This window comes from Anas platyrhynchos, chromosome 30, assembly GCF_047663525.1.
Source record: "Anas platyrhynchos isolate ZD024472 breed Pekin duck chromosome 30, IASCAAS_PekinDuck_T2T, whole genome shotgun sequence".
NCBI lineage: Eukaryota > Metazoa > Chordata > Aves > Anseriformes > Anatidae > Anas > Anas platyrhynchos.
Genome location: NC_092616.1, coordinates 1,871,104 through 1,894,937, shown reverse-complemented (window position 1 = coordinate 1,894,937; position 23,834 = coordinate 1,871,104). Strand labels below are relative to the sequence as shown.

Here is a 23,834-nt window from a genome sequence, read left to right as displayed (position 1 = left end):
ACGGGGTGAGTACCCACCATATCGTCTTCCTTGTGTGGGTGAACGCCTACCCCTGACAGCTGAGACACTGCTTTGTACAGGTGCGGAGGAGAATAATCTCTCTTCAAGTTGGTGAACCTTTTCAGAAAGTTTCTCCCAAGTGTTCTCTTTTGGTCGGTGGGCACTGGTTGGTTCAGGTGGGGAGGAAGATAGATTCTCTTTAAGTTGGTGGACCTCTTCAGAAAGTTTCTCCACAGCTGAGACGCAGGCCTGTAAGGAAGAGGAGAGACTTTCTTCGTACTGCCGGAGTTGTTTAGCCGCTTCATCCACTGTGGGTTCCTCATCCTCTTTCCAGGCCATTATTGCCAATGAACTGGCATATGATGATGGTGCACTCCGTACAAACTTCCGCCACATGGGTCGTGTACACTTGACTTCATCTGGATCTTTGGATGTTTGTCTCTGGTCTGGATCCTCATAAATCACTTCCCGTACGGCTAATTCCCTCAGGTACTGGATTCCCTTCTCCATAGTGGTCCACTTGCCTGGTAGACATAAAATATCTTCCTTGAAGGGATACCTTTCCCTCACAGCTGAGAGGAGACGCCTCCAGAGGCTGGTGGATTGTGCTCCATCTGCAATTGCTTTGTCAATGCCGGCGTCTCGAGCAAGGGATCCCAACCGTCTGGCTTCCCTGCCGTCTAATTCCACACAATTGGCTCCAGAGTCCCAGCACCGGAGCAGCCAGGTGACAAGCTGCTCACCTATACAGCGACCAAAATCTTTTCGCACATCTCGTAGCTCGCGTTCGTTTAGGCTTCGGGTAGTTACTGTTGCTTTTTCGGCATCCTCATCTTCCTCCTCCTGAATCCTTGATGGCCCAGCGTCGTCATCATCTTCGTCATCTCTATACTTAGTTTTGGCAGAAGCCTTACCTGGATTGGCAGAAGACTCTCTGCGTTCTAAACGACTTGAATTTCTATACCATATTTTCACCTTCTCTACAGGGGCAGCTTGCACTGCTACTGCTCGTTTCTCTGACTTTGTTACAGGGTCTGGCACAGGGGTTGGAATGCCCTCTGCAGGGTCAACTTGCACTGCTACAGCTCGTTTCTCTGACCCCGTTACAGGGGTTGGAATACCCTCTGCAGGGTCAACCTGCACTGCTACAGCTCGTTTCTCTGACCCCGTTACAGGGGTTGGAATACCCTCTGCAGGGTCAACTTGCACTGCTACAGCTCGTTTCTCTGACCCCGTTACAGGGGTTGGAATACCCTCTGCAGGGTCAACCTGCACTGCTACAGCTCGTTTCCCTGACACGGCCACAGGAGCTGGAGCAGTTGCAGGAACCGGAGCTGTAGCGGCTACAGGAGCTGGAGCTGGAGCGGCTTCAGGAGCTGGAGCTGGAGCAGCTTCAGGAGCTGGGACTGGAGTAGCGGCAGGAGCTGGAGCTGGAGCGGCTGCAGGAGCTGGAGCTGGAGCGGCTGCAGGAGCTGGGACTGGAGTAGCGGCAGGAGCTGGAGCTGGAGCGGCTTCAGGAGCTGTAATTGGGGCGGCTGCAGGAACTGGAGCTGGAGCGGCTGCAGGATCCGGAGCTGGAGTGGCTGCAGGAGCTGGGACTAGAGTGGCTGCAGGAACCGGATCTGGAGCGGCTGCAGGAACCGGATCTGGAGCGGCTGCCGAGTCCACCGTAGGGGTCACAGTGGCCGTTGGATCTGTCACAGGGCTTGGAGTGGCCGCAGGGTCTGTCACTAAGTTGATAGCAGTATCAATGGCAGCTCGATAGGCATGAGCCAGGCCCCAGCACGTTACAATGATTTGTGTTACTTTGGAACTGCCAGCATCATGACACCTTTTTTTCAAGCATTCTGCCAGTTTTTGAGGATTTTGCCATTGCTCAGGGGTGAATTTCCAACACACTGGGGGTGCCAACTGCTCTAGATGCCTGCCCATATCCACCCATACTCCCTGCCACCCACAACTATCCTGCCTCCGGGCAGATCTCCAGATGAGCTCCCCAAGTAGTTGTTTAACTTTAAGCAGAATCTGAAGTGCATTCATGAGGCAGAACAACAAGACTATGGTATTCCGAGTATCCCAATAATATTCAATATCTTGGAGAGCTATTGTGACAAGCTCAGGGGATAAGAGGGTGGTGAAGGAGGAAGGCAGATATTTTGAGGGAGAAGGCAGAGTGATCCAGGAGGATACAGGGGTGGTGAAGGAGAAAGGGAGAGTAATCAAGTAAGAAAAATTATCTTCCCCTTTTCCCTCCACAGACTGACTCTCTAATGGAGAAAAACAATAGGTATAATTGCTAATAGTTCCCAAGATACTGTTTCCAAAGTACAGAGTCCACGATGTTACTGAGTATGAATACCAAGTTAGAGTCATGACCAGATATCTTATCGTCTCATAAGCCATTGCTATAATACTCAGTACCATAATGATCTGAAACCAGGGCCCAGAGAGGATAAACAACACTACAGAGAGAAAATACGGAAAATAATGTATTATAATACTCAATTTGGAAAACAGGCGCAGCAGAGTTGAGATTAAAGCAATCAGCATCATGACAAGTGACTATTAAGCAGGTCTAATCCTTACAACAATTTTAGTTTAACACACTCTGATCAGATCTGCCGTTATCTCAACCTTTCGGGCCCCACGTTGGGCGCCAAAAAGGCTGTCGTGGTTTAACCCGGCCGGCAGCTAAACACCACGCAGCCGTTCGCTCACCCTCCCCCCTCCCTCTCTGGGACGGGGGAGAGAAATGGAAAGTGAAGCCCGTGAGTTGAGATAAAGACAGTTTAATAAGACAGGAAAATAATAATAACAAAATAATAATAACAATAATAATAATAATGATACAATGGTGATAATACGAAAGTAATAGTATGTACAAACAAGTGATGCACAATGCAATTGCTCACCACTCGCTGACCGATGCCCAGCCTAACCCCGAGCAGTCCGGCCCCCTCCCCCCAGCTAGCCACCCCTATATATTGTTTAGCATGACGTCAGATGGTATGGAATACCCCTTTGGCTAGTTTGGGTCACCTGTCCTGGGTCTGTCCCCTCCCAGCTCTTACTGCACCCCCAGCCTGCCCGTTGGCAGGACAGAGCAAAAGGCTGAGATGTCCTTGGCTTAGTATAAGCACTGCTCTGCAACAATTAAAGCATCGGGGTGTTATCAGCACTCTTCTCATCCTAAGCCAAAACACAGCATTCCACCAGCTACTAGGAAGAAAATTAATTCTGTGCTAACTGAAACCAGGACATGAGGTCACGATGCTGAAGTCACAGTGCTGAGGTTCCCACGCTGAGGTCACAATGCTGAGGTCACAGTGCTGAGGTCACAGTGCTTAGGTCACAGAGCTGAAGTCACAGTGCTGAGATTGCCATGCTGAGGTCACAATGCTGAGGTTCCCACGCTGAACTTCCAGTGCTGAGGTCACAGTGCTGAGGTCACAGTGCTGAGGTTCCCACGCTGAGGTCACAGTGCTGAGGTTCCCACGCTGAGGTCACAGTGCTGAGGTCCCCACGCTGAGGTCACAGTGCTGAGGTCACAGTGCTGAGGTACCAACGCTGAGGTCACAGTGCTGAGGTCACAGTGTTGAGGTCCCCACGCTGAGGTCCCCACGCTGAGGTCCCCACGCTGACGTCAGAGTGCAGAGGTCACAGCGCAGAGGTTCCCGCGCTGAGGTCACATCGCTTAGGTTCCTGTGCTGAGGTTCCCGCGCTTAGGTGACATCGCTGAGGTTCCCGCGCTGAGGTCACATCGCTGAGGTTCCCACGCTGAGGTCACATCGCTGAGGTTCCCGCGCTGAGGTGCCCGCGCTGAGGTCACATCGCTGAGGTTCCCGCTGTGAGGTCACACTCTTGAGGTTCCTACGCTGAGGTTCCCGCACTGACGTGACACTGCCGAGGTTCCCGCGCTGAGGTCACATCGCTGAGTTTCCCACGGTGAAGTCACATCACTGAGGTTCCCGCGCTGAGGTTCCTGCGCTGAGGTTCCCGCGCTGAGGTTCCTGCGCTGAGGTTCCCACGGTGAGGTCACATCTCTGAGGTTCCCGCACTGAGGTCACATCGCTGAGATTCCTGCGCTGAGGTTCCCTCGCTGATATCACATCGCTGAGGTTCCCGCGCTGAGGTCACATCGCTGTGGTCACATCGCTGAGGTCACATCGCTCACACAGGGGCCTTGGATGCAGGTCCCATGGACTGTTAAGGGTGTAGTTTGCAAAGTAACCACTGATTTTATCCTCACTGATGACCTGTTGTACCCCTGCAGAGTCCGGCCTCAAGGCACAAAGGGCAGGGAGACCTGGCTGGTGAGAGCTGAGGCCCTGTGGAGATGTCCGAGACACAACAGCGTTACAGCCAAGGGCCGTGTAGAAGAGAAAGGAAAATGAGAACATTTAAAAGAGAACAGAATAGGTTTAGCTCTGCCTGTGACACGTGACTCCTTTTGCTCTGCTGACAGCCTCTGCAGGCTGACCTACACGTAAGGAGTAGGGACAGGTTCAGTTGTCCTACATGTGGCATCTGCTGCCATTTCAGTTGGCCTGAGGAATGCCCCATCAGATTCCCAGAGGATTAACCTCAAATTTCAGCAGGTATTTCCATTTGAACAGCTCCTGCCTGTCCTCCATCTCCACTAAGGAGCTATTGTGGCTCAATAATTCGCATTAAGGTGCCTATGTTGTGGACACCTGAACTGAGGCCTGAGGAATCCCAGCTCCTGTGGGTCTGTGGCAGATAAGGGCGGGAGCTGAGATCCCTTTCCAGCCCCAGGAATAACAACCTGCATGAGATGCCTTGACTGACTCTGCTGAATTCTTTCCTTAAGTGGGGATGAAGGAGATCAGTCCCTTACCATGACTTGATGTCCAAACTGATACTGGGACAAGAAGATGTGATTGTTACGCATAATTAGTGTTCCGTAAGGAGAAATGAGCCTGCTGTCAAGAAGTGTGTGTGCCCAGGGGAGGGAGGGAAGCCCAGGGATCCCTTCAGGCTGTTTCCCAGCAGGTTCCCCTGCAGCCCCAGGGCCATGTGCAGGGAGCCTGGTGGGGGGCAGAGCAAGGGAGGCCTTGGGCTGGGCCTCTGCTGCTGAGCTGGGCCGGGCTTCTGGGCCCAAGGGGAGCTCCTGGCAAGCGGGCAGTGCTGCAGAGAGACAGCTCTGCCCAGGAGCAGCTCCTCTGCACAGCGCAGCAGGCCTGGGGGCACTGCCTGCAGAGACACAGTGCTTAAAGGCAGGCAGAAGTGGCAGCATGCCCAGAGCTCACCGGAGGAGAAGACTTCCCAGCCCTGCACCCGGTAAGTGTCTGGCTGGAGGGCAATGCAGCCGCAGTTCGTGGAGGCAGGAGAAGCCGGGGGTGCAGGCAGGGGTGTCCAGGGCTGTGGTGCAGAGCAGGGTCCCTGCTGTGCCCCAGGGGCTGTGTGCCGGGGCAGGGCCTCTGCCGCCTGCCAGGCTCAGCACTCAGCCTGCCCGGGGAGCTGCCCAGGGCGCTGCGGGGAGAAGCTGCGGGTGGAAGGAGCCCCCCCGGCAGGGCAGGGTCCTGCTGCTGGTGGGAGGCTGCTGCCTGGGGCAGCCTGCTCACAGCTCCACAGCACAACCAGGGTGTATCCAAAGGGACTTTGCAATGTCTTGGATATGGTATGGGATTTAGACTACAGTCTCAGCTTTCCTGAGTCTCCTGAACTTTCAATCCCCTCTACTTTGGCTTGGTGATAATACAAACAGAAACAGTTAATCCAAGAAGAGGCTGAGACTCCATGATGAGTTGAGAGGCCATCATAAGGAGGGATAAAAGGACCCTTTCCTGCCCCTCAGCCCCTTGAATACTCCACCACCACACATGCACTGTTAGCAGGGTCTGTGTGAGCTGGGCTCTAGGATGTGCCCCCAGTGTGCTGCCGCTGGGCAGAGCCCTGCTGCCAGGAGGTGTCTGCAGGTGTCACGTTAAAGGGGTGTAGCTGATTAACCGTTACGGGCCCGGTTGGATTCAGAGTACTGAACCAGTCGGACTTTCACCAAAAACACATTAACGGTCTGGGGGTCCGCTCAGACATTCACCAAAAATGCATTAACCGTCTGGGGGTCTGGTTAGATTCAGAACACTGAACTATCACAGATAACCACCCTCACCCTAGTTGCATTAATGAGAGCTATCACAATGCAATCAAGTATGGTTTATTACAGCAACAGATAATCAGGTTCTTTTGGATTGCCGGCGATAGTGACTGTCTGCGAAAGCAAGCTAGTATGCATGAAATACACAGGAGTTATAGGTGTTACAGATGTTATAGGTGTTGTAGGTGTTACAGGTGCACAGCCTAGAAATAAACGTGTTAAAAGGATCAAAGACTCTATAGAGATTTATAAGCAAATATTCAGATCTCACCCAAAGGCGTCCCAATGGGGGGGGAAGAGAGGCTCAGCCCGTCGACTGATCCCAGGAGTCAGGAGGTCCTAAGGATGTTGTATGTCCTCGGGATGGTATCTCCCCTGACGGTGGTATCTTCCCTAACATCCCCTCTCTCTTGGGCCAATTTATATTATTTTCCATCCTTTAGGTGGAGCTTGAGTGGCTCTAGTCAAGCATATCTTAGTTATGATTGGTGTAAAGTTTTCCCGTCTCTGTTTAAAGTAATAGGCTCCGAGAAATTCAGGGCGCATGCTCAGTGAGGGGTGGTCGCACCTTGGAGGCGGGTAGCTTTTGGGATGGAGGTGTGTTTTGGTATTATAATGATATTATAATGAGCAAAAAGTACACTAGGGTACAGCATTTGTCAAAACATGACAGGTCCTTGGCTCAGGGTGGCAAAAAGTGCAGCTTTGTGCACAAGAACAATCGAGGTCCCACCTGATTACAGAGCCTAACCGTGGTGTCTCCACTCCACTCCACGCTCCGTGGTGTTCCTTAGGGCTAGCACACCAAGTTTCCCCAGCGCGATAGCATCTAAGGTTGGGAGCCTAGGGAACGCTCAGATAATGCAGTTATGCCCTACCCTGAAAGCCTCTTCAATGCTGTACCTTTTTCTTAAAAGCGTGAATGTAAATTTTATTTTCCTAGTTACTTCAGGCATTTACACCACACAAGGCAATGCTGTGGACCAATTCTTCTGTGAAATCCCCCAGATCTTCAAACTGTCCTGCTCAGATTTCTATCTCCAGGAAGTTGGGGTGTTTGCCAGCAGTTTTGTCCTTGCTCTAGGACGTTTTGTTTTCATTATCCTGTCTTACTTTAAAATCTTCGCTATTGTGTTTCAGATGCCCTCTGAGCAGGGACAGCACAAAGCCTTTTCCACGTGCCTCCCTCACTTGGCCGTGGTCTTTATGGTTATCAGCACCAGTATGTTTTCCTACCTGAAGCCCTCCTCCATCTCCTCTCCATCTCTGGATCTGCTGGTGGCAGTTCTGTACTCAGTGATTCCTCCAGCAGTGAACCCCCTCATCTATAGCATGAGGAACCAGGAACTCAAATATGCCCTCAGGAAACTGATTCAATGGGTTCACAGTCAGGAGCAGGAAGATGCCCATATTTCCTGACAGGTTTTTCCTTCTTTTACCCCAGGGAAGGTCTGTGTATTTTTTCTTTTAAAGTCTGACGATCATGTTAATACACAAATGTATTTATCCACCCCTCATCTCCAAAGGCATGAACCTGCTGTGCCTGCTAACCCAAAGGCCTTCTGTACAGTTGTCATCAAGGTGTTATTTCTGTCTTCCTGAGGAGCATCTCTAATAAAAGGGTGCCTCCTCACTGCAGAAACAGAAGGCTGGTCTCTTTTTCCTTATGAAAGCAGGAATTAGCTTCAGGAATTGCAGTCTCCATTGCCTTGGCTGTGCTTCGTTTTCCATAGGTTCAGGGGTGGGGGTCACAGGGAGGTGTGTTGCAGAATGAGGACTGGACTCTTGTGCACTTGTGGGTGTTTCCTACTTTGACCATCTTAGCCAGTACAAAGTAACTGCAGCACCTTGGGCATCACGGTCCCCTCTCTCTGTGGAGCAGCACTCAGGGTCCTGTGAGGAGCACTTGGAGGAGGCCAGGAGCACCAGGCCTAATCAGGGGAGAGATCAGACAGGAGCTGACCTGGGCTGGAAATTTTCTGATAGACAAAAATGTGGATACTCTATTAGCTTGGGAAACTGTTGACCATCACTGTGCACATGGGACCCTCAGCCCAAGATCCCAATTGGCTTGTTGTTGCATGAACAGATAGGAGAAGCTGTCACAGGAGCCTTAGTCCAAGATCACACAATTTCACAGAATGCTTGAGGTATCAGTCATTTTATCATAGAACGTTTTCAAGTTGTTCAAGCATAACTTCCCTTTGGTGAGTCCAGCTTACTACTGCCCATGACTTTCATGTCCTTTCTTTGCCTGTAAATGGTTGACAGGATGAGCTGCTCTGTTATCTTCATAGGGAAGAAGGTGAGGCTGACCAGCCTGTAAGTCTCATTGGTCCTTCTTCTTGCCCTTGAAAAAATGGAAAGAACAGCACTATTTAAGCTGCTCTAAGAATGTTAACTCAATCCCAGCCACACCTAAAACAATTAGGCTTGAAGAAGGCTGAAAGAAATTTATAATGGTTTTAAGGAGAAAATAAATCACCACGAATGTGAATTAACACTTGGTCAGGAGAAAGTACTGACCAATCCGATCTCTTAAGTTATCCCTGCTCAGAGCAGACCATGGTGCGAGAGAGCTCCAGAGGTCCTTTGTGACCCTGTCTTGTCAGGGTAAGGAGCTGGACAGTGGAGCCAGGGGTAATGGGCACTTCTATGTGTTGTGACGTTGCTGGCTTTTGTAATCCCTGTCTGGCCCTGTCCTCAGCACTACCCAGTGACCATGTTCATCCTCAAAATGCAGCTCTGATCCATGGGCTGCAGGACTCATTGAGGATGAGGGTACCACAGAAAATTTCTCAGAAACACTGTTGGGCATTACAGAATCACAAAATAATGAGGGTTGGAAGAGGCCTATGGAGACTGTCTAGTTCAAGCGCTTCCTACTCAAGCATGGCCAGCTGGAGCAGGTTGGCCAGGACAGGGTCCAGCAGTGTTTAGAACATCCCCGAGGATGGAAGCTGCAGTATCTCTCTGGGCAATGTTCGTCAGTCACCTACAGTAAAGAGTTTTCTTAGGATCAGTTAGTGGCTATTGACTCTTGTCCTGCTGCTCAGCCGCCCTGAGAACATCCTGGTTCCCTTATCCTGTCCTTTTGTCAGACATGTATATACGTTAACAAGAACACCCTCGGAACAGTCTCTTCTCCAAGCTGAATAGTACCAGCTCTCTCAACCCATGTCCTTCTTGTACTTTGAAGCCCAGCAACAGACATAGGACTGCAAAAATGGCATTACCAGTGCTGAGCAGAGTGGAAGGACCGCCTCCTTTGACCTGCTGGCAATGCTCTGTCTAATGCAGTCCAGGAGGCTGTTGGCCACCCTTGACACAAGGGCAGCCTGCTGGCTCATGGTCAGCTTGCTGTCTACCAGTACCCCAAGGTCCTTGTCTCTTCATCAGTCCTTCCCCAGCCTGTACTGGTGCAGGACTTATTTCTCACTATGGGAAGGACTTCCTTTTCCCTTTGTTAAAATTCCTGAGGTTCCGGTTCCCCAGCATGCTGAGGTCTGTCTGGATGGAAGAACACCCTTCTTCTCTATCAACCACTTCTCCCAGTTTTGTGTCCTCAGCAACCTGCTGAGGGTGCCCTATGCCCCATTGACCATGCTCTCTATAGAATTATGGAATCATTTACGTTCATACACACTCACTGCTACACACAGTGCTCTCTCCCTGCATCTCATGTGTCTCACTGTTCCCCTGCAATAAAGGGACATCACTCCAGGAGGTTCATGCATCCTCCAGGATTGTGGATGTTTCATGTGTCCATCCAAGTGTGGAGAGTGACAGAGGGGAAGAGAGCAAGGTCAACTCACAGGGTACAGCTGAGCACAGACGCCCCAGCACTGGGCATTCCCCACCTCCTAGGCCAAGGCACAAATGCCAAAACGAAACTTCATCATCTCTGATTTTGTAAGGGCCTTCAGCACTGCCATGTTGACATAACATATGTCTTTCTCCTTCACTCACAGACATGAATTCTTTCCAATTCATGATTTCAAAAATTTTCTACTCTATAGAAGATATCTTGAGCTTGCTGGATCTTCCTGGTGCTTGTTACAGTCTTCTGGGTTCCCTCCAGAGCTCACAGTGAGGCTTCCTGTCTGCAGCAGGGCCTGTATGAAAAGCTTTGATGAAATGTTTGTCTTTTTGTCATTCTGCTGTGCAGAAAGAGGAATCACAGAAAAGCACTTCTTCCTGGCAAAAATTCTCTCTTGAGAAGGGGACCCAGCCTTTTCCACATCAGAGAGGGAAACCAGCACTGTCCATGCCACTTTGGGCACATAAGGGCGCAACTTCTGCAAGATCACTTCTCATTGGCTGCTTTTTGCTTTTGCTTTTGCTCTACTCCCGATCATCTGATTTTGCTGTGGTTGGACCAGATGGTCTTGGAGGTCTTTTGCAACTTTAATGATTCTATGATTCTGTAATGTGCTGAGGGGAACCTGAGTGAGCACTAATGTCTTCAGTCTGTGTCCACTCCGCATGCCATAGGGTATCGTAAATGAGAACCCAGAAGGGCAATGCACCACAGGGCTGAGATGCCCCCCAGGCTCTAGGAGAGGCAGAAGGAGCCAGAGAGACATTGCAATCACAACCATAGCAATGCCTTGCCTTTGGGTGTTCAAAGGAAGGACTTGTGTCTCTGAATACTATTCTGTGTACGAGAAGTGCAGAAGGCCAGCTCAAATGTGGACGCCTCACAAAGCCCTGATGCTTCCATGTATGATGCCATGAACAATCCCCACCATCCCCATGAGATCCATCTCACCTGCCCTACACAGGTTCATTGCAAATGCCCCTGTCTGTTGCATCACCCTCCCCTGCCTTTTTGGACTGTGTCAGGAAATGTGCCAGAGGGACCAGAGAGATTTCTGGAGACTTGGAATGACATCAAACCTTTCTTCTGGAAGAGGACAGTGGAGGGTGGGGAGAATTCAGGCTGGTCAGCCTCACCTCAGTCCCTCAGAAGGTGATGGACCAAGCTACAGCCACCTCCAGGCACTTGGACAAAAACGGGATTGCTGAACCCATAGGTGAGGGGAAAGAAAGGGATGCTGTCTACGTGCATTTTAGGAAGTCTTTTGACATTGTCTGCCAGAGACTTCTTCTAGCCTGGTTGGTGCTATGTGGACTTAACAAATGGATGAGGCTGTGGGTGGGAAGCATGCTGGACAATCAGGTCCAGGTGTCATCTGTGGTGCAAAGTTCTCCTGTCAGACAGTTCCTAGCAGTATCCCTCAGTGATCAGCACTTGGGCCAACACTGTTGAATGTCTTTATTAAATCTTGGAATTAGGAGAGAGCAGAGGTAGAGATACATGTACATCATGTGTTACTAGGAACACAGTAGATCCTCTGAAGAGTGTATAGTTGAAGCAGTTTGTGATACATGGCGTAGTAATTTGTGTCAATTAGATGATTGAGACAATGCTGGCAAGACTGTGGCAAGGCTGGAGAAAGTTTATGGCTTAGCTTGTACTCATGACACTTGCAGCTGGAAAAGCTGACCAGAGGACAGCAGGGGAAGATAATGATGGATGAAGTAACAACTTTCACGGAGCCAGTTCAACACCAACTCAAGTGGTGCACATGTGCATTTGTAGTCGTGATTATACAACACCAAGGAGGAGCATGGTGGCCATTGTGACATGTGTTTGCCCCACATGTCAGAACAGCTACTGGATAGGAGGGGATAAAATGAGTACTCCACCAGAGGAGAGAGATGTGATGCACTATCAAGGACAACGTTGCCTCAATGGGGACAACCGTTCAAGCAGTGTGCCTACTGACTCCTTCCTCTAGTACATCATTGACTGGGGAAACCACCATGCTCATCGGTACCAGTGTCATCGCCCTGGGGTCTGTATGTATGCAAATAGCTCATAATAAAGCTTGCTTAGTTTATACATATATATATATATAAATGTAATAATATATATACATGTAGTCTGCTCTTTGCTAAACTGAACCAATCAGCTTCAGCCCCTGGAATCTAAGTACAACAGAGATTGATAGGCCCCATGCAAGAAGAGGCCTTGGGTGTGGGTTTTCAAGTCCCTTCTGCCCGATTATACGGTGGGACAGCAACAGGCACACAGCTTGGTCACATCTCCCTGAGAAGCTGGAAGGCCAGCAGCAGGTATGTGGATTGGAAGATGCTGGTAAGGTTTCATCTGTCTGATCAGCTCACAGTGTACCAGAAGGCTGATGGGTTAGGACACCTGCTTGAAGGGCGATTTGGGGGCAGGGATAGGATAGTGCAGGACAGCCTGCGTTGGAGAATACCAAGAGCACTGACAAGGCTGCAAGGCCCCAGCAGCACTAAGGTCTTTGTTCCCCTGGCTATGGCAGTTGTCTCTGCTACTGAGGCTCACAAGGACACATGCTGTGCTCATGACAACGGGGCCTTGTTGCCTCCTTGCAACCCAGTGGGGAGGCCAGCAGGTGTCATAGCGTTGTCCTTAACACAGCATCACACACCCCACATCCCACTGCCCCAGGAAGAGCCCTGAGCCATGGGCGAGGGACAGGACCTCCCTGCCCAGGGGCTGGGGACCAGGGCTTGGCCTTTCTGCTTCACCAAACAAACCAAGGCCTTTACTCAGCAGCAGAGTCTCCTGCCCAGTGCCTTTCTCTACCTGCAATCATGGCCTCCAATTGTGTGCTCTAACAAGTCCATGGGGAGGCTTTGTCAGTAATGACCCTCACTGGGGCCCATTAATGCTCCTAGACACTTCAAAGTTTCCTTCTGACTTTAACTTCTCCCGCAGTTACATCATTCTCCTCTCACTACCTGAAGTTCATGGACACAGCACCAAATGCACCATGGGGCTCATTACCATTCAGCCATTTTCATCCAGTCTTTCAGACTTACACAGTTAATTAGTGAGGTTTCAAGAATGCAGTTTATAGAGAAAGTATTCAATTACCAGATTTCTAGGTGCATTTTCCTAATTTAAGATTATTTTCCATTAGTTTAGAGTTTTCAGAAGAACGGATAGCATCATTCTTTATTTGTAATGGATCCAATCTACCTCCTAAGGAGGTCTGGAGAGGTAGAAAACAGTTCCTTGATGTTCTAGACTGTGTGGTCAGCTTTGCTGCTCAGCTCTCCATCCCCACCACTTCTCGCATCAGCCACCTGGGACTTGCATCACTTTTCCTTACACCAGACTTCTACACTGTATTCTGCAGGTTGTTGTTACAGCTCCTTTGCGCCCATTCCCACCTCTGTTCCTCATTCAACTGGCTGCACACTGACACAGTTTTTGTTGTTGGTTTTGTTGTTAACATCTAACACCAACCAAGGTAACAAACAAACCCCACAGTCCTCAACAGTGAGCCAAATCCAAGTTGCCTCCAATGAGGTGCACCTTCCAAGGGTTGGCTATACAAGAAAAGATTGACATAGATTAGAAATGACAAATAGAAGTGCAATTACACAGTTGGGCCTCACAAGGACAGAGTAGAGGGGGACAATCACCTCCCTCCACCTGCTGGCTGCTTATCTCTTGATACAGCCCAGGACACAGTTGGACTTCTGGCCCACAAGCACACACTGCCAACTCACATCAAGCTTTTCATCTAACAGAACCCCCAAGTCCTTCTCTGCAGGGCTACTCTCAATGAGTTCTTCTCCCAGCCTGTACTCGTGCCTAGGATTGCCTCGGCCCAGGTGCAGCACCTTGCACTTAGATGTGTTGAATCTCATTAGGTTCACATGGGCCCACTTCTCAAGTGTGTCCAAGTCCCTTTGGATGTCATCCCTTCCTTCTGTCATATCAACAGCACCACTCAGTTTGGTGTCATCTGCAAATTTGCTGAGGGTGCACTCGGTCCTACTGTCTATGTCATAGATAAAGATACTGAACAGTACTGGTCCCAGGACAGACCCCTGAGAACACCACTCATCACCAGCCTCCACTTGGACACAGAGCCATTGACCACCATTCTCTGGGTGCGAGTTTAAGCCAATTCCTTATCCACTGAACGGTGCACCCATCAAATCCATACCTCTCCGATTTGGAGAGCAGGATGTCATGTGCGATCACGTCAAAGGCCTTGCAGAAGCCCAGGAAGATGACATCGATTGATCTTCCTTTTTCAATTGATGCAATCACTCCATAGTAGAAAGCCACCAGATTGGTCAGGCACGATTTACCCTTGATGAAAACGTGCTGGCTCTCTCGGATCACCTCTTTGTCTTGCATGTATCTTGACATTGCTTCAAGGAGGATCTTTTCCATGGCATGTCACTCTCTCCTGCATGTTAGAGGAAACCAGAGTGAAAATGTTTCATGAAATGCTTCAGATGGCTAAAGTTGTTCCAATCATAACTGTATTATTTGCCTTTCTTGGTGGGAATATTCATATCTTTCTCTATGCATAGAAATATATATTTGTATAGCTCCATCTGTAACTACAGATATATGTGCAAGTAAATGGAAAAGTATATACAGAGTTACTGCATACATATAGATAACTGGGAGACTCACAGGCAAGTGGATGGGATTCTAGAATTTTATATCGCCCAAACTATCAGGAAAACAACCCAGAAGTGCTGGGAGCTGGGGAAAGGGGACATGTGGAGGAAAGTCCCAGTGACACGGCTGGGAGGTGGGTTGTGATGCCATTCCTACTGCAGTGACCTGACTGCCTGGTGGCAGGCAGGCAGACACAGCGATGTCATTGAGTGCATCACAAACCCCATGGGACACAGGCGGCAGATCTGGCAGGGGACAGCTCTGTCCACCGTGGCTGGGCTGCTGCTGCTGAGGTCACCTCCTCACAACACTGTGATGGGCCAGGAGCAGGCAGGCCTCAGGAGGCCATCAAGAGCAGCAGCTGTGGAAGCTGCAGGCAGATGCCTGGGCCCTGGGGAGGGCTGCCCTGCAGTGATGCCAGCTGGACATGGGGTGGGAGCCTGTGGGAAAAGGCACAAGGAAGTGCTGGGTGTGACAAAGCACAGCGGGAGAAAGGAGCAGAGTACAGGCAGGGCTGTGAGGGACAGCAGTATCTCACGTGCCCTTGGTGGGCAGAGATGTGAGCGATGGGCAAACGGCACAGAGAGATGGAGGGGAGCAGTGGAGACCAGAGGTCTGGTCCTTGCTCTAGAGACTCCAGATACCCTGTACCTGATCGCATCTCTCTGTCCTGCCTTCTTCCAGTTGCAGTTGGTCTGGGTGTGCTCAGCCATACCCGCCTGCGTGTGCACATCCATGTGTGTTTAAAAGATTGTGTCTTTGTGTACACATGGCCTGATATCCTTGCAGTCACCAGCTCTAGGTGAGCTTTGCCTTTCCTAAAAGCATATGTCCACCACAAAGGTAAGATAAGTAAGTTTCTTTTTTGGAGCCTGTCCTTGCTGTCACCCCCTGGCAGATCCTTCATGGCCCCTCTCAGTGCCCTATCCCTGCAGCGTCCCAGCCCCACTGCCCCACACACGGTCCCACAGCCGTGCTGCCAAGGCAACGCACATGGCAGTGCACATTCAGGGTTGGGTCAAGCTCCTGCTATTACAATCCCAATGGCACACTTGGGGTCCCCTCCTGCCATGGCCCTCCTGCGTTTGCATCCCCCTCCAGCCCCCAGCTGTGGGAGTGTGGCCATGGGGGTCGACAAGCCCCATGGTTGGTGATAACATCGGACTCTTAATGATGAGACCATCAGGAATGTAAAGAGTTTAGAGGGAACAAAGAAGGGTGATTCAGGAGACCCCTTGTTGTCTGGGGTTGCTTGTTCTCCAGCCGTTAAGGCATGGAAGATGCTGGGTGTTTGCTGTTGCAGGGCAAAGTTGTTGACCAATGAATAGTCAGTGGAAAAGTACTGCTGGGGGGCGAATGGTATAAGAAGGGAGCCTGTCCTCGATAAGGGATAATGAAGTTATGTCCTCAATATGAGAGATGAAGTTAGGCCCTCAGTAAGAAAGAGCTGAAGTTATGTCATCAATAAAGATGTAGCAGTTACAGATCCTAAAAGAACCCTGGTGTCCGTGTGGTCATTATGCCACACCCGGCCCCTGCCCTGACCCATCCACATCCCACGGGAGCCTCTGCAGACAGCCCTGCTCCAAGTCTTCAGGGCTCTGGGCCAGGACAGAGGCCAGCAGGGCTGGCTGTTCCCCTGACACAGGCCCTGAGCCTGGCACAAGGATGGAGATGGCCTGGCAGCCAAATGCACCCCTAAACCTGGGGGGAGCGGCCAGTGCTGGACATGGATGACAAGAGAGGCTGCAGGTGACGAAAGCCCTGGGCCACCTCTCTGCTCTGTCTGTGCCTGATGGGCACAGCCCGGCCTCCTCCCTCCTGCACCAGCCTGTCTTCCATCCCTGCCACACGACCCAAAGCCAGCAGTGCGTGTCATCCCCTTGCGTGGCTGCACATCCCAGCTCAACACAGATGTTTCTCTCTGCTGGGCAGCTTCCAGCCTGGCCCAGCTGGCCCCCAGCTCTCCCAGCTCCCTGTCCTCTGTCCACCTCCCAGGCTGGCCTGGCCCCACGGCAGTGCTCACTGCAGGCTGCTGCAGGGCTTTGGGCATTGCCACCACAGCCCCAGTTTCCATTCACTCCTGATCTGCTGAGAATGGGTCTCAGACCAGGATTTGTTTGGTTTAAATACACAGAGAGCCTGTTTCATTGTTTAGAGAAACCATGGATCACACAGATGGGAATACTTAGATACAAGGGAATGGAGAAGGGCATTTCTGTGTAGGCAACATTATCACAAAGCCAGAAAGGAAAATCAAACAAATGAACAAGCAAACTCCATATGGAAAGTTCCTGGGGAGGAATAACCCCAAGTAGCAGAACAGGCTGGGGGGGTGAGCTGATGGAGAGCAGCTCTGCAGAGAGGCACCTGAGAGTCCTGGGGGACGGCAGGCTGAGCACGAGCCAGCAGTGTGCCCTTGTGGCCAAGAAGGCCAACAGGATCCTGGGGTGCATTCGGAAGAGTGTTGCCAGCAGGCCAAGGGAGGTGATCCTCCCCCTCTACTCAGTCGCGGTGAGGCCACACCTGCAGTCCTGTGTCCAGGTCTGGGCTCCCCAGGACAAGAGGGACATGGAACTACTGGAGAGAGTCCAGAGGAGGGCTACTAAGCTGATTAGAGGACTGGAACATTAGATTAATGGGCCTGTATAGGAGAGGAGAAGACTGAGGGGAGACCTCATCCATGTGTATAAATATCTGAGGGGAGGGCGTCAGGAGGATGGAACCAGACTCTTCTCAGTTGTACCCAGTGACAGGACAAGAGGCAATGGGCACAAACTGAAGCACAGGAGGTTCCAACTGTATATGAGGAAGCACTTCTTTACTGTGAGAGTGACACTTTCACAGAGAGGTGGTGGAGTCTTCCTCTCTGGAGATATTCAAAACTCACCTGGATGCCATCCTGTGCAATGCGTTCTCGGTGATCCTGCTTGGCAGGGGGGTTGGACTAGATGATCTTCAGAGGTCCCTTCTAACCTTGGCCATTCCAAGATTCTGTGAAACCTAAAGAAAACAGGGAGACAGGTAGCCTTGAGATATCAGAAGCAAAGGAGATAAGGGATGGAAGATAAAAAACAAAAAGGAAAAAAACAACTGCAGGAAGATTCCAGACTGACCTTTTGCTCATTAAGGGTCACTAACATATTAAAAATCACACCAGTAAAAATGGTAATGTATGCTAATGTGGAATATGGTGTTTTCCCCACCTGCCTCCCAATACCCCTCCTCCCCCTGTGCCTGGTCCTCTGTAATGCACAAACTCAGTAGAGGAAAGTTAGGAAAGCTGAAACAGCCAATTAAAAGTAGCCAGAGAGAGAGTTTCTCAAGTTTGCTGTGTGTAAAAAATGGTGATTCAAACTAGATGTATGCTTGCTTTACAAAAGTTCACCAAGAAACCTGACTCTGCAGAGTTCTATAATTACTTATTTAATTAAAAGACCTTTGTGTGCATTCTGACTCTACGTGCATATTGGTGGGGCCGACGGGGCATGAACATACGGACAACACTTGCAGCCCATGGGTACCATGGCAGAGTAGATCTCCACACCACAGCCCGTGGAGGAGCCCCCGGTGGAGCAGGTGGATGTGGCCTGGAGGAGGCTGCGGCCCATGGAGAGCCCCTACAGGAGCAGGGGATCTGGGGATCTGGGGGGAGCTGCTGCCTGTGGGACAGCAGTTTGCTCCTGACAGATGGACCCCACGGTTCGGACCCATGTAAGAGCAATTATTGAAGAGCTGCTGCCTGTGGGAAGCACACACAGGATCAGTTTGGATAGGACGGCATCCCATGGGAGGGATCCCATGCTGGAGCAGGGGCAGATAGTGACCCTGAAGAAGCGGTGGAGATGAAGCATCATGGACTGACCGCAGCCCCCATTCCCTATTCCCCTGAGCTATTTGGGGGGTGTAAGGAGAAGAGGATGTATGGAGGGCAAGGTGGGTTTTAGTTTGCTTGTAGCTCCTCACTATTCTAGTTTGCTGGTGATAGGCAACAAATTATATTAATTTCCCTACGCTCATTCATTTTTGCCCATGACAATAACTGGTGACTGTGACGATACAGGGGGTTGCAGTTGGACCAAATGATCTTGGAGGTCTTTTCCAACCTTCTATGACTCTATGATTTCATGAAACTTGGTGGCTGATCTGATCTTACTAGGAGAACAAACCCTGAGCACCTTTCATCATATTTTCTCCCCCTTTTCCTTTGAGAAGAAGGAGTTAGAGAGAGGTTATGGTGGAGTTGAGCTGCTTAGCAGAGTAAAACCACAATAGAAGGCAAATGGGAGGGGTTCAGCACCAGAGCTGTGGCCATCCAAGGATGGCATCTCAGCACCCAGGACATGATCTGATATCTCCCAGGGAAATCTGGCCCTGGATTTTCCATCTTTATGAGGATATGCAGAGCAGTGATTAAAGCAGCCTTTGGGCTCAGAGCAGCCCTAGCATCAGGACCCAAGAGTCCTGGCCGCCCCATTGTCCCTTAGCAAAGTGGGACCCTCAGGAAGGGCTCTCACAGCAGCCACCAGCCCTCTCCAGCCCCCCACTTCCTCCCTCCCTAAGCCCAGGACTTGCAGGTTTTGACAGCTGAAAGCAGGTAGAGGAGGAGAGAGAAGGGTGGATATCTTTTTAGTTCACTTTTTTTTTTTTTTTCTCATTGCTCCAGTCTGTTAGTAAATATATTATCTTAATCTCCTTATAGGGTCTGCTTCCATGACTGCAATTGATGAGTCATCTCCCCATACCTTGTATAAACCCTGCAGCCCTTTCCAACTCTATTTTCTTCATCTGTACCTTTCAGGAGCAGGGGTGATAGAGTGGTGTGGTGGAATTCAGCTGACCATCAGTGTGAAACCACCGCAATGCTCAGACCTATTGCTGACACCAGCTTTGAAAGAAGAGGCAGGATTTCAGGCAGTGCATTGGAGAGATGCTGTTTTATTAAGCAGATGCTAAAGGAGAGTTGATGCTGACATGCAGGGAGGGAAAAACTGTGCAGAGTAAACAGCGCAGTTTAATACTTCAGGAGATGCTGGATGAATAATAAGCCTTTTTTTTCTAAGTAATAAATGGAAATGAAACTAAGGATAAAGATAAAAATACCAATATTCTTAATGAAACAAGTACCAGGCCTTCAAATTATATCCAGGAAGTCATTTGTGGAGAAAGAGGGGAAGTTTATCACCATTCAGAAATATCCATGATATTCCTTTCCTAATAGCACCCTTGAGCTCCTTGTTTCTCATGTTGTAGATGAGGGGATTGAATGTTGGGGGCACCACCGAGTACAGAACTGCCACCAAAAGATCCAGGGTTGGGGAGGAGATAGAAGGGGGCTTCAGATAGGCAAAAAAGCCAGAGATGACAAAGAGGGAGACCACAAACAGGTGAGGGAGGCACGTGGAGAAGGCTTTGAGCTGACCCTGCCTAGAGGGCATCCTCAGCACAGCCCTGAAGATCCACACATAGGAAAAAAGAATGAAAACAAAACAGCCAAATGCTAAACAGATAGCAACCATAAGTACCCAAATTTCCCTGAGGTAGGAGTGTGAGCAGGAGAGTTTGAGGATCTGGGGGATTTCACAGAAGAATTGGTCCAAGGCATTGCCTTGGCAGAGGGGCAGGGAAAATGTATTGGCCGTGTACAGCAGAGCATAAAGAACCCCACTGCCCCAGGCAGCTGCTGCCATCTGGGCACAAGCTCTGCTGCCCAGGAGGGTCCCATAGTGCAGGGGCTTGCAGATGGCAACGTAGCGGTCATAGGACATGATGGTGAGAACAGAAAGCTCTGTTGAAAACAAGACGACAATGAGAAAGACCTGTATAACACATCCTGCATAGGAGATGGCCCTGGAGTCCCAGAGGGAATTGGCCATGGCTTTGGGGACAGTGGTGGAGATGCAGCCCAGGTCGAGGAGGGCGAGGTTGAGGAGGAAGAAGTACATGGGGGTGTGGAGGCGGTGGTCGCAGGCTACGGCAGTGAGGATGAGGCCGTTACCGAGGAGGGCAGCCAGGTAGATGCCCAGGAAGAGCGCAAAGTGCAGGAGCTGCAGCTCCCGTGTGACTGCAAATGGCAGGAGAAGGAACTTGGTGATGGAGCTGCTGTTGGACATCTGATGCCTCTTGGCCTTGGGGCCTGTCCAAAGAGAAAAGCACATGGAAAACTTTGGGCAGACTTCTTTGAGCAAATCTCTGTCCTTTCAGCAACACCCTTCCCTTCTCACCCACCTCCGCAAATATGCGCTTTCTCAACAGCATCTTCATTCTCCTTTCTGGATGAAGCTCCGGTTTGTGCTGGCTGAGCACTGTTTGGAGCCATGACCTCTGCACGTGAGCTCCATCGGATTCAGCACTGCTGGGAAAGGTGGTGACCCATTCTTAAATTCATAGTTTCATTCAGATGCAGTGTACCTATAATTCAGAGGGGCTGTTCAACATCCTACAGCAGGATAACTCCAGGAAAACCTCTGCTGGACGTTCATAAACCACAGTGACCTGAACAGAGACAGATTATTTCCCAGCACTAGGCTGGGACCAGAGCCATTTTGGCTAGAATAGCTTGGGCACTCTGCTCCCAGGGATGCACATCCAGAGCACGACTCAGTATTCTGGTGTTTGAGCTCTATCTTTAAACCCACTCCCCAGGGAATCTGAGGGGAACAGCAAGGGCAGGATGGATGGGAGGGGAAACAGAAAAATGGCCCAGGGTTCCTAGTGAGGGAGGCAGGAAATGGAGTGAGACATCGGTACTTGGGAGGGTGTTCTTTGTTCTGAGGGTCCTGCTGCCACGGGGACAACAAAGCATGAGATCCCATAGCTGTGGGGGCAGAGGCTTTGCTGGATGGCAGTCAAGGCAATGGAAAGCATCAGCAGTACTGGGATGGAACGGATGTGGCCAAATTCCCTTCTGCCATGTAGTTTCTGGGAACAGCTCCCTGTCATTCCCTGCCCATGGCTCTGCTGCCTGCAGCTGTCCCTGCCTGCAGCTGGGTCTCTGTCCCCACGCCTCCTGCCTGCAGCTCACAGCCCCCATCCCACCTGCTGGGTGCTCAGCTCTGCCCTGCAGACACCTCCTGGCAGCAGGGCTCTGCCCAGGGGCAGCTCGCTGGGGACATGTCCTAGAGCCCAGGGCACACAGACCCTGCTGACACTGCACATGTGGTGGTGGAGCTTTCTATGGGCTGAGGGGCAGGAAAAGATCCTTGTAACCTCTCAGCCATCATGGAGTCTCAGGCACTTCCTGGAATTAACAGCAAATATTTCTATTACAACTGAGGCAAGTAGAGAAGATTGGAAGTTCAGGAGGCTCAGAAAAGCTGTGACTGAAGCTGAAATCCCCTACTTTATCCCGGCTCTCGCAAAGACCCTTTAGATACACGCTGGTTGTGCTGTGGAGCTGTGAGCAGGCTGCCCCAGGCAGCAGCCTCCCAGCAGCAGCAGGACCCTGCCCTGCCGGGGGGGCTCCTTCCACCCGCAGCTTCTCCCCGCAGCGCCCTGGGCAGCTCCCCGGGCAGGCTGAGTGCTGAGCCTGGCAGGCGGCAGAGGCCCTGCCCCACCACACAGCCCCTGGGGCACAGCAGGGACCCTGCTCTGCACCACAGCCCTGGACACCCCTGCCTGCACCCCCGGCTTCTCCTGCCTCCACGAACTGCGGCTGCATTGCCCTCCAGCCAGAGACTTACCGGGTGCAGGGCTGGGAAGTCTTCTCCCCCGGTGAGCTCTGGGCATGCTGCCACTTCTGCCTGCCTTTAAGCACTGTGTCTCTGCAGGCAGTGCCCCCAGGCCTGCTGCACTGTGCAGAGGAGCTGCTCCTGGGCAGAGCTGTCTCTCTGCAGCGCTGCCCGCTTGCCAGGAGCTCCCCTTGGGCCCAGGAGCCCGGCCCAGCTCAGCAGCAGAGGCCCAGCCCAAGGCCTCCCTTGCTCTGCCCCCCACCGGGCTCCCTGCACACGGCCCTGGGGCTGCAGGGAAACCTGCTGGCAAACAGCCTGAAGGGATCCCTGGGCTTCCCTCCCTCCCCTGGGCACACACACTTCTTGACAGCAGGCTCATTTCTCTTAGCACAAAAACAATTATCTGTAGCAGTCTTCTCTTCTCATCCCAGTTGATGAAGGGACACCCAGGCATGGTCATAAAAGTAACTCCTTTAGCCCCCTGCTTAAGGAAGGGATTCAGCAGAGTCAGTTAAGACATCTCATGCTGTTTTTTTGTCCTGGGGCTGGAATGGGACAAAGATCCCTCCCATGCCTGCCACAAACCCACGGGAGCTGGGATTCCTCTGCACTCAGTTTAGGTGTGAATAACATGGGCAGCTGCAGGTGAGCTCCTTTTCTCAGCTCCAGGATCATTAATGGAGATGGGGGAAATCAAGGGAAATCAGCAGCCCCTTCTCCTGCCTGAAGATCAGCCCCAGCTCCAGCACTGGCCCTCAGGGCTGCACCAACACCACAAAGGCCCTCTGCTGTCAGAGCGGCACAGCCCAGGCCTGTTTCCTTCTGGCCTCAGGAACACCAGGCCTTGCCCTTCTTGGGATCCCCTAAGTCATCCTTTTGTGCCCATCCACGGCAGCAAATCTCTGCTCTGAAGGAAAGCCTCTTCATGCCCAGGCTCTTGGCACAAGGTCTGGGACAAGTCTGAGTTTGGCCCTTGTGCCACAGCTGAGGTGCTGCAGCCCAGATGTGCCCCAATGCCCTCAGCCTGGGGCACAGGCAGGAGGAGCTGGATCCCCGCCTGCTGTCACAGGGCTGGGACATTGATGGAAGAGCTGCTGAGGTGTGGGGGGACAGGTCCCCCAGCTTGGGGTGCTGTGCTGGATGGGGGCAGATTCTTCAGAAGAGACAGGCGGGGATGATCAACAGGGGGTTGCCCTCCATGTGAAGGATCTGTCTGGATGCATGGAGCTCCTCTATGGGATGGGCAGCAGAGTGGGGGAGCCCTTGTGGGTGAGGGTCAGAGCAGATCCAGTCAGGGTGGCAGTGTGGTCAGAGGTAAATGCCTGCAGTCAGGCTGAAGAAGCAGACAGTCTTGTGGAAGCCACTGGACTAAGATGACTTCAATGACCCCATGTCACCCTGGGGGCCTTAAATCACTCAGACTGTCACAGAAAAGGGACACTGCAGGGTGCAAACATTCCCGAGGTTTCTATGGGTTCTTGGAGGCATCTTCTGTGCACAGCTGCCAGATGGGCCGACCTAGGTGATGTTCACCAGGATCTGGGACTTGCAAACAGGAAAA

General features: G+C 51.3%; 1 protein-coding gene across 6 annotated transcripts; it reads right to left on the bottom strand.

The window, feature by feature from the left end:
- Positions 1-10,967: 10,967 nt before the first annotated feature.
- LOC119715244 (olfactory receptor 14C36-like) lies at positions 10,968-23,260 on the bottom strand. Of its 6 annotated transcripts, XR_011805337.1 has the most exons (5): positions 22,286-23,260; positions 20,832-21,014; positions 20,423-20,739; positions 17,494-17,606; positions 10,968-14,382 (listed from the first exon to the last, which is right to left on the bottom strand). XR_011805337.1 is itself a non-coding variant. In XM_072029586.1 (3 exons), the coding sequence occupies exons 2-3, from the start codon at positions 20,920-20,922 to the stop codon at positions 19,757-19,759; spliced, it is 1,074 nt and encodes a 357-aa protein (XP_071885687.1). In that variant the 5' UTR covers positions 20,923-21,014; positions 22,286-23,260; the 3' UTR covers positions 19,526-19,756. The 6 variants fall into 6 exon arrangements, 5 of the variants coding, with proteins under 5 accessions (XP_071885687.1, XP_038028412.2, XP_038028410.2 ...); XM_072029586.1 differs by lacking the exons at positions 10,968-14,382; positions 17,494-17,606 and having other exon boundaries at positions 19,526-20,739; XM_038172484.2 differs by lacking the exons at positions 10,968-14,382; positions 17,494-17,606 and having other exon boundaries at positions 19,526-20,767; positions 20,832-20,958.
- Positions 23,261-23,834: the final 574 nt, after the last annotated feature.

What these genes read in the sequence shown, in the direction of transcription:
- LOC119715244 (XM_072029586.1), bottom strand. Translation starts at nt 20,922, where the DNA reads ATGGCTCCAAACAGTGCTCAGCCAGCACAAACCGGAGCTTCATCCAGA. An exon ending in GAAAGCGCATATTTGCGGAG is followed by an intron (nt 20,740 to 20,831) that starts GTGGGTGAGAAG and finishes CTCTTTGGACAG; the next exon opens with GCCCCAAGGCCAAGAGGCAT.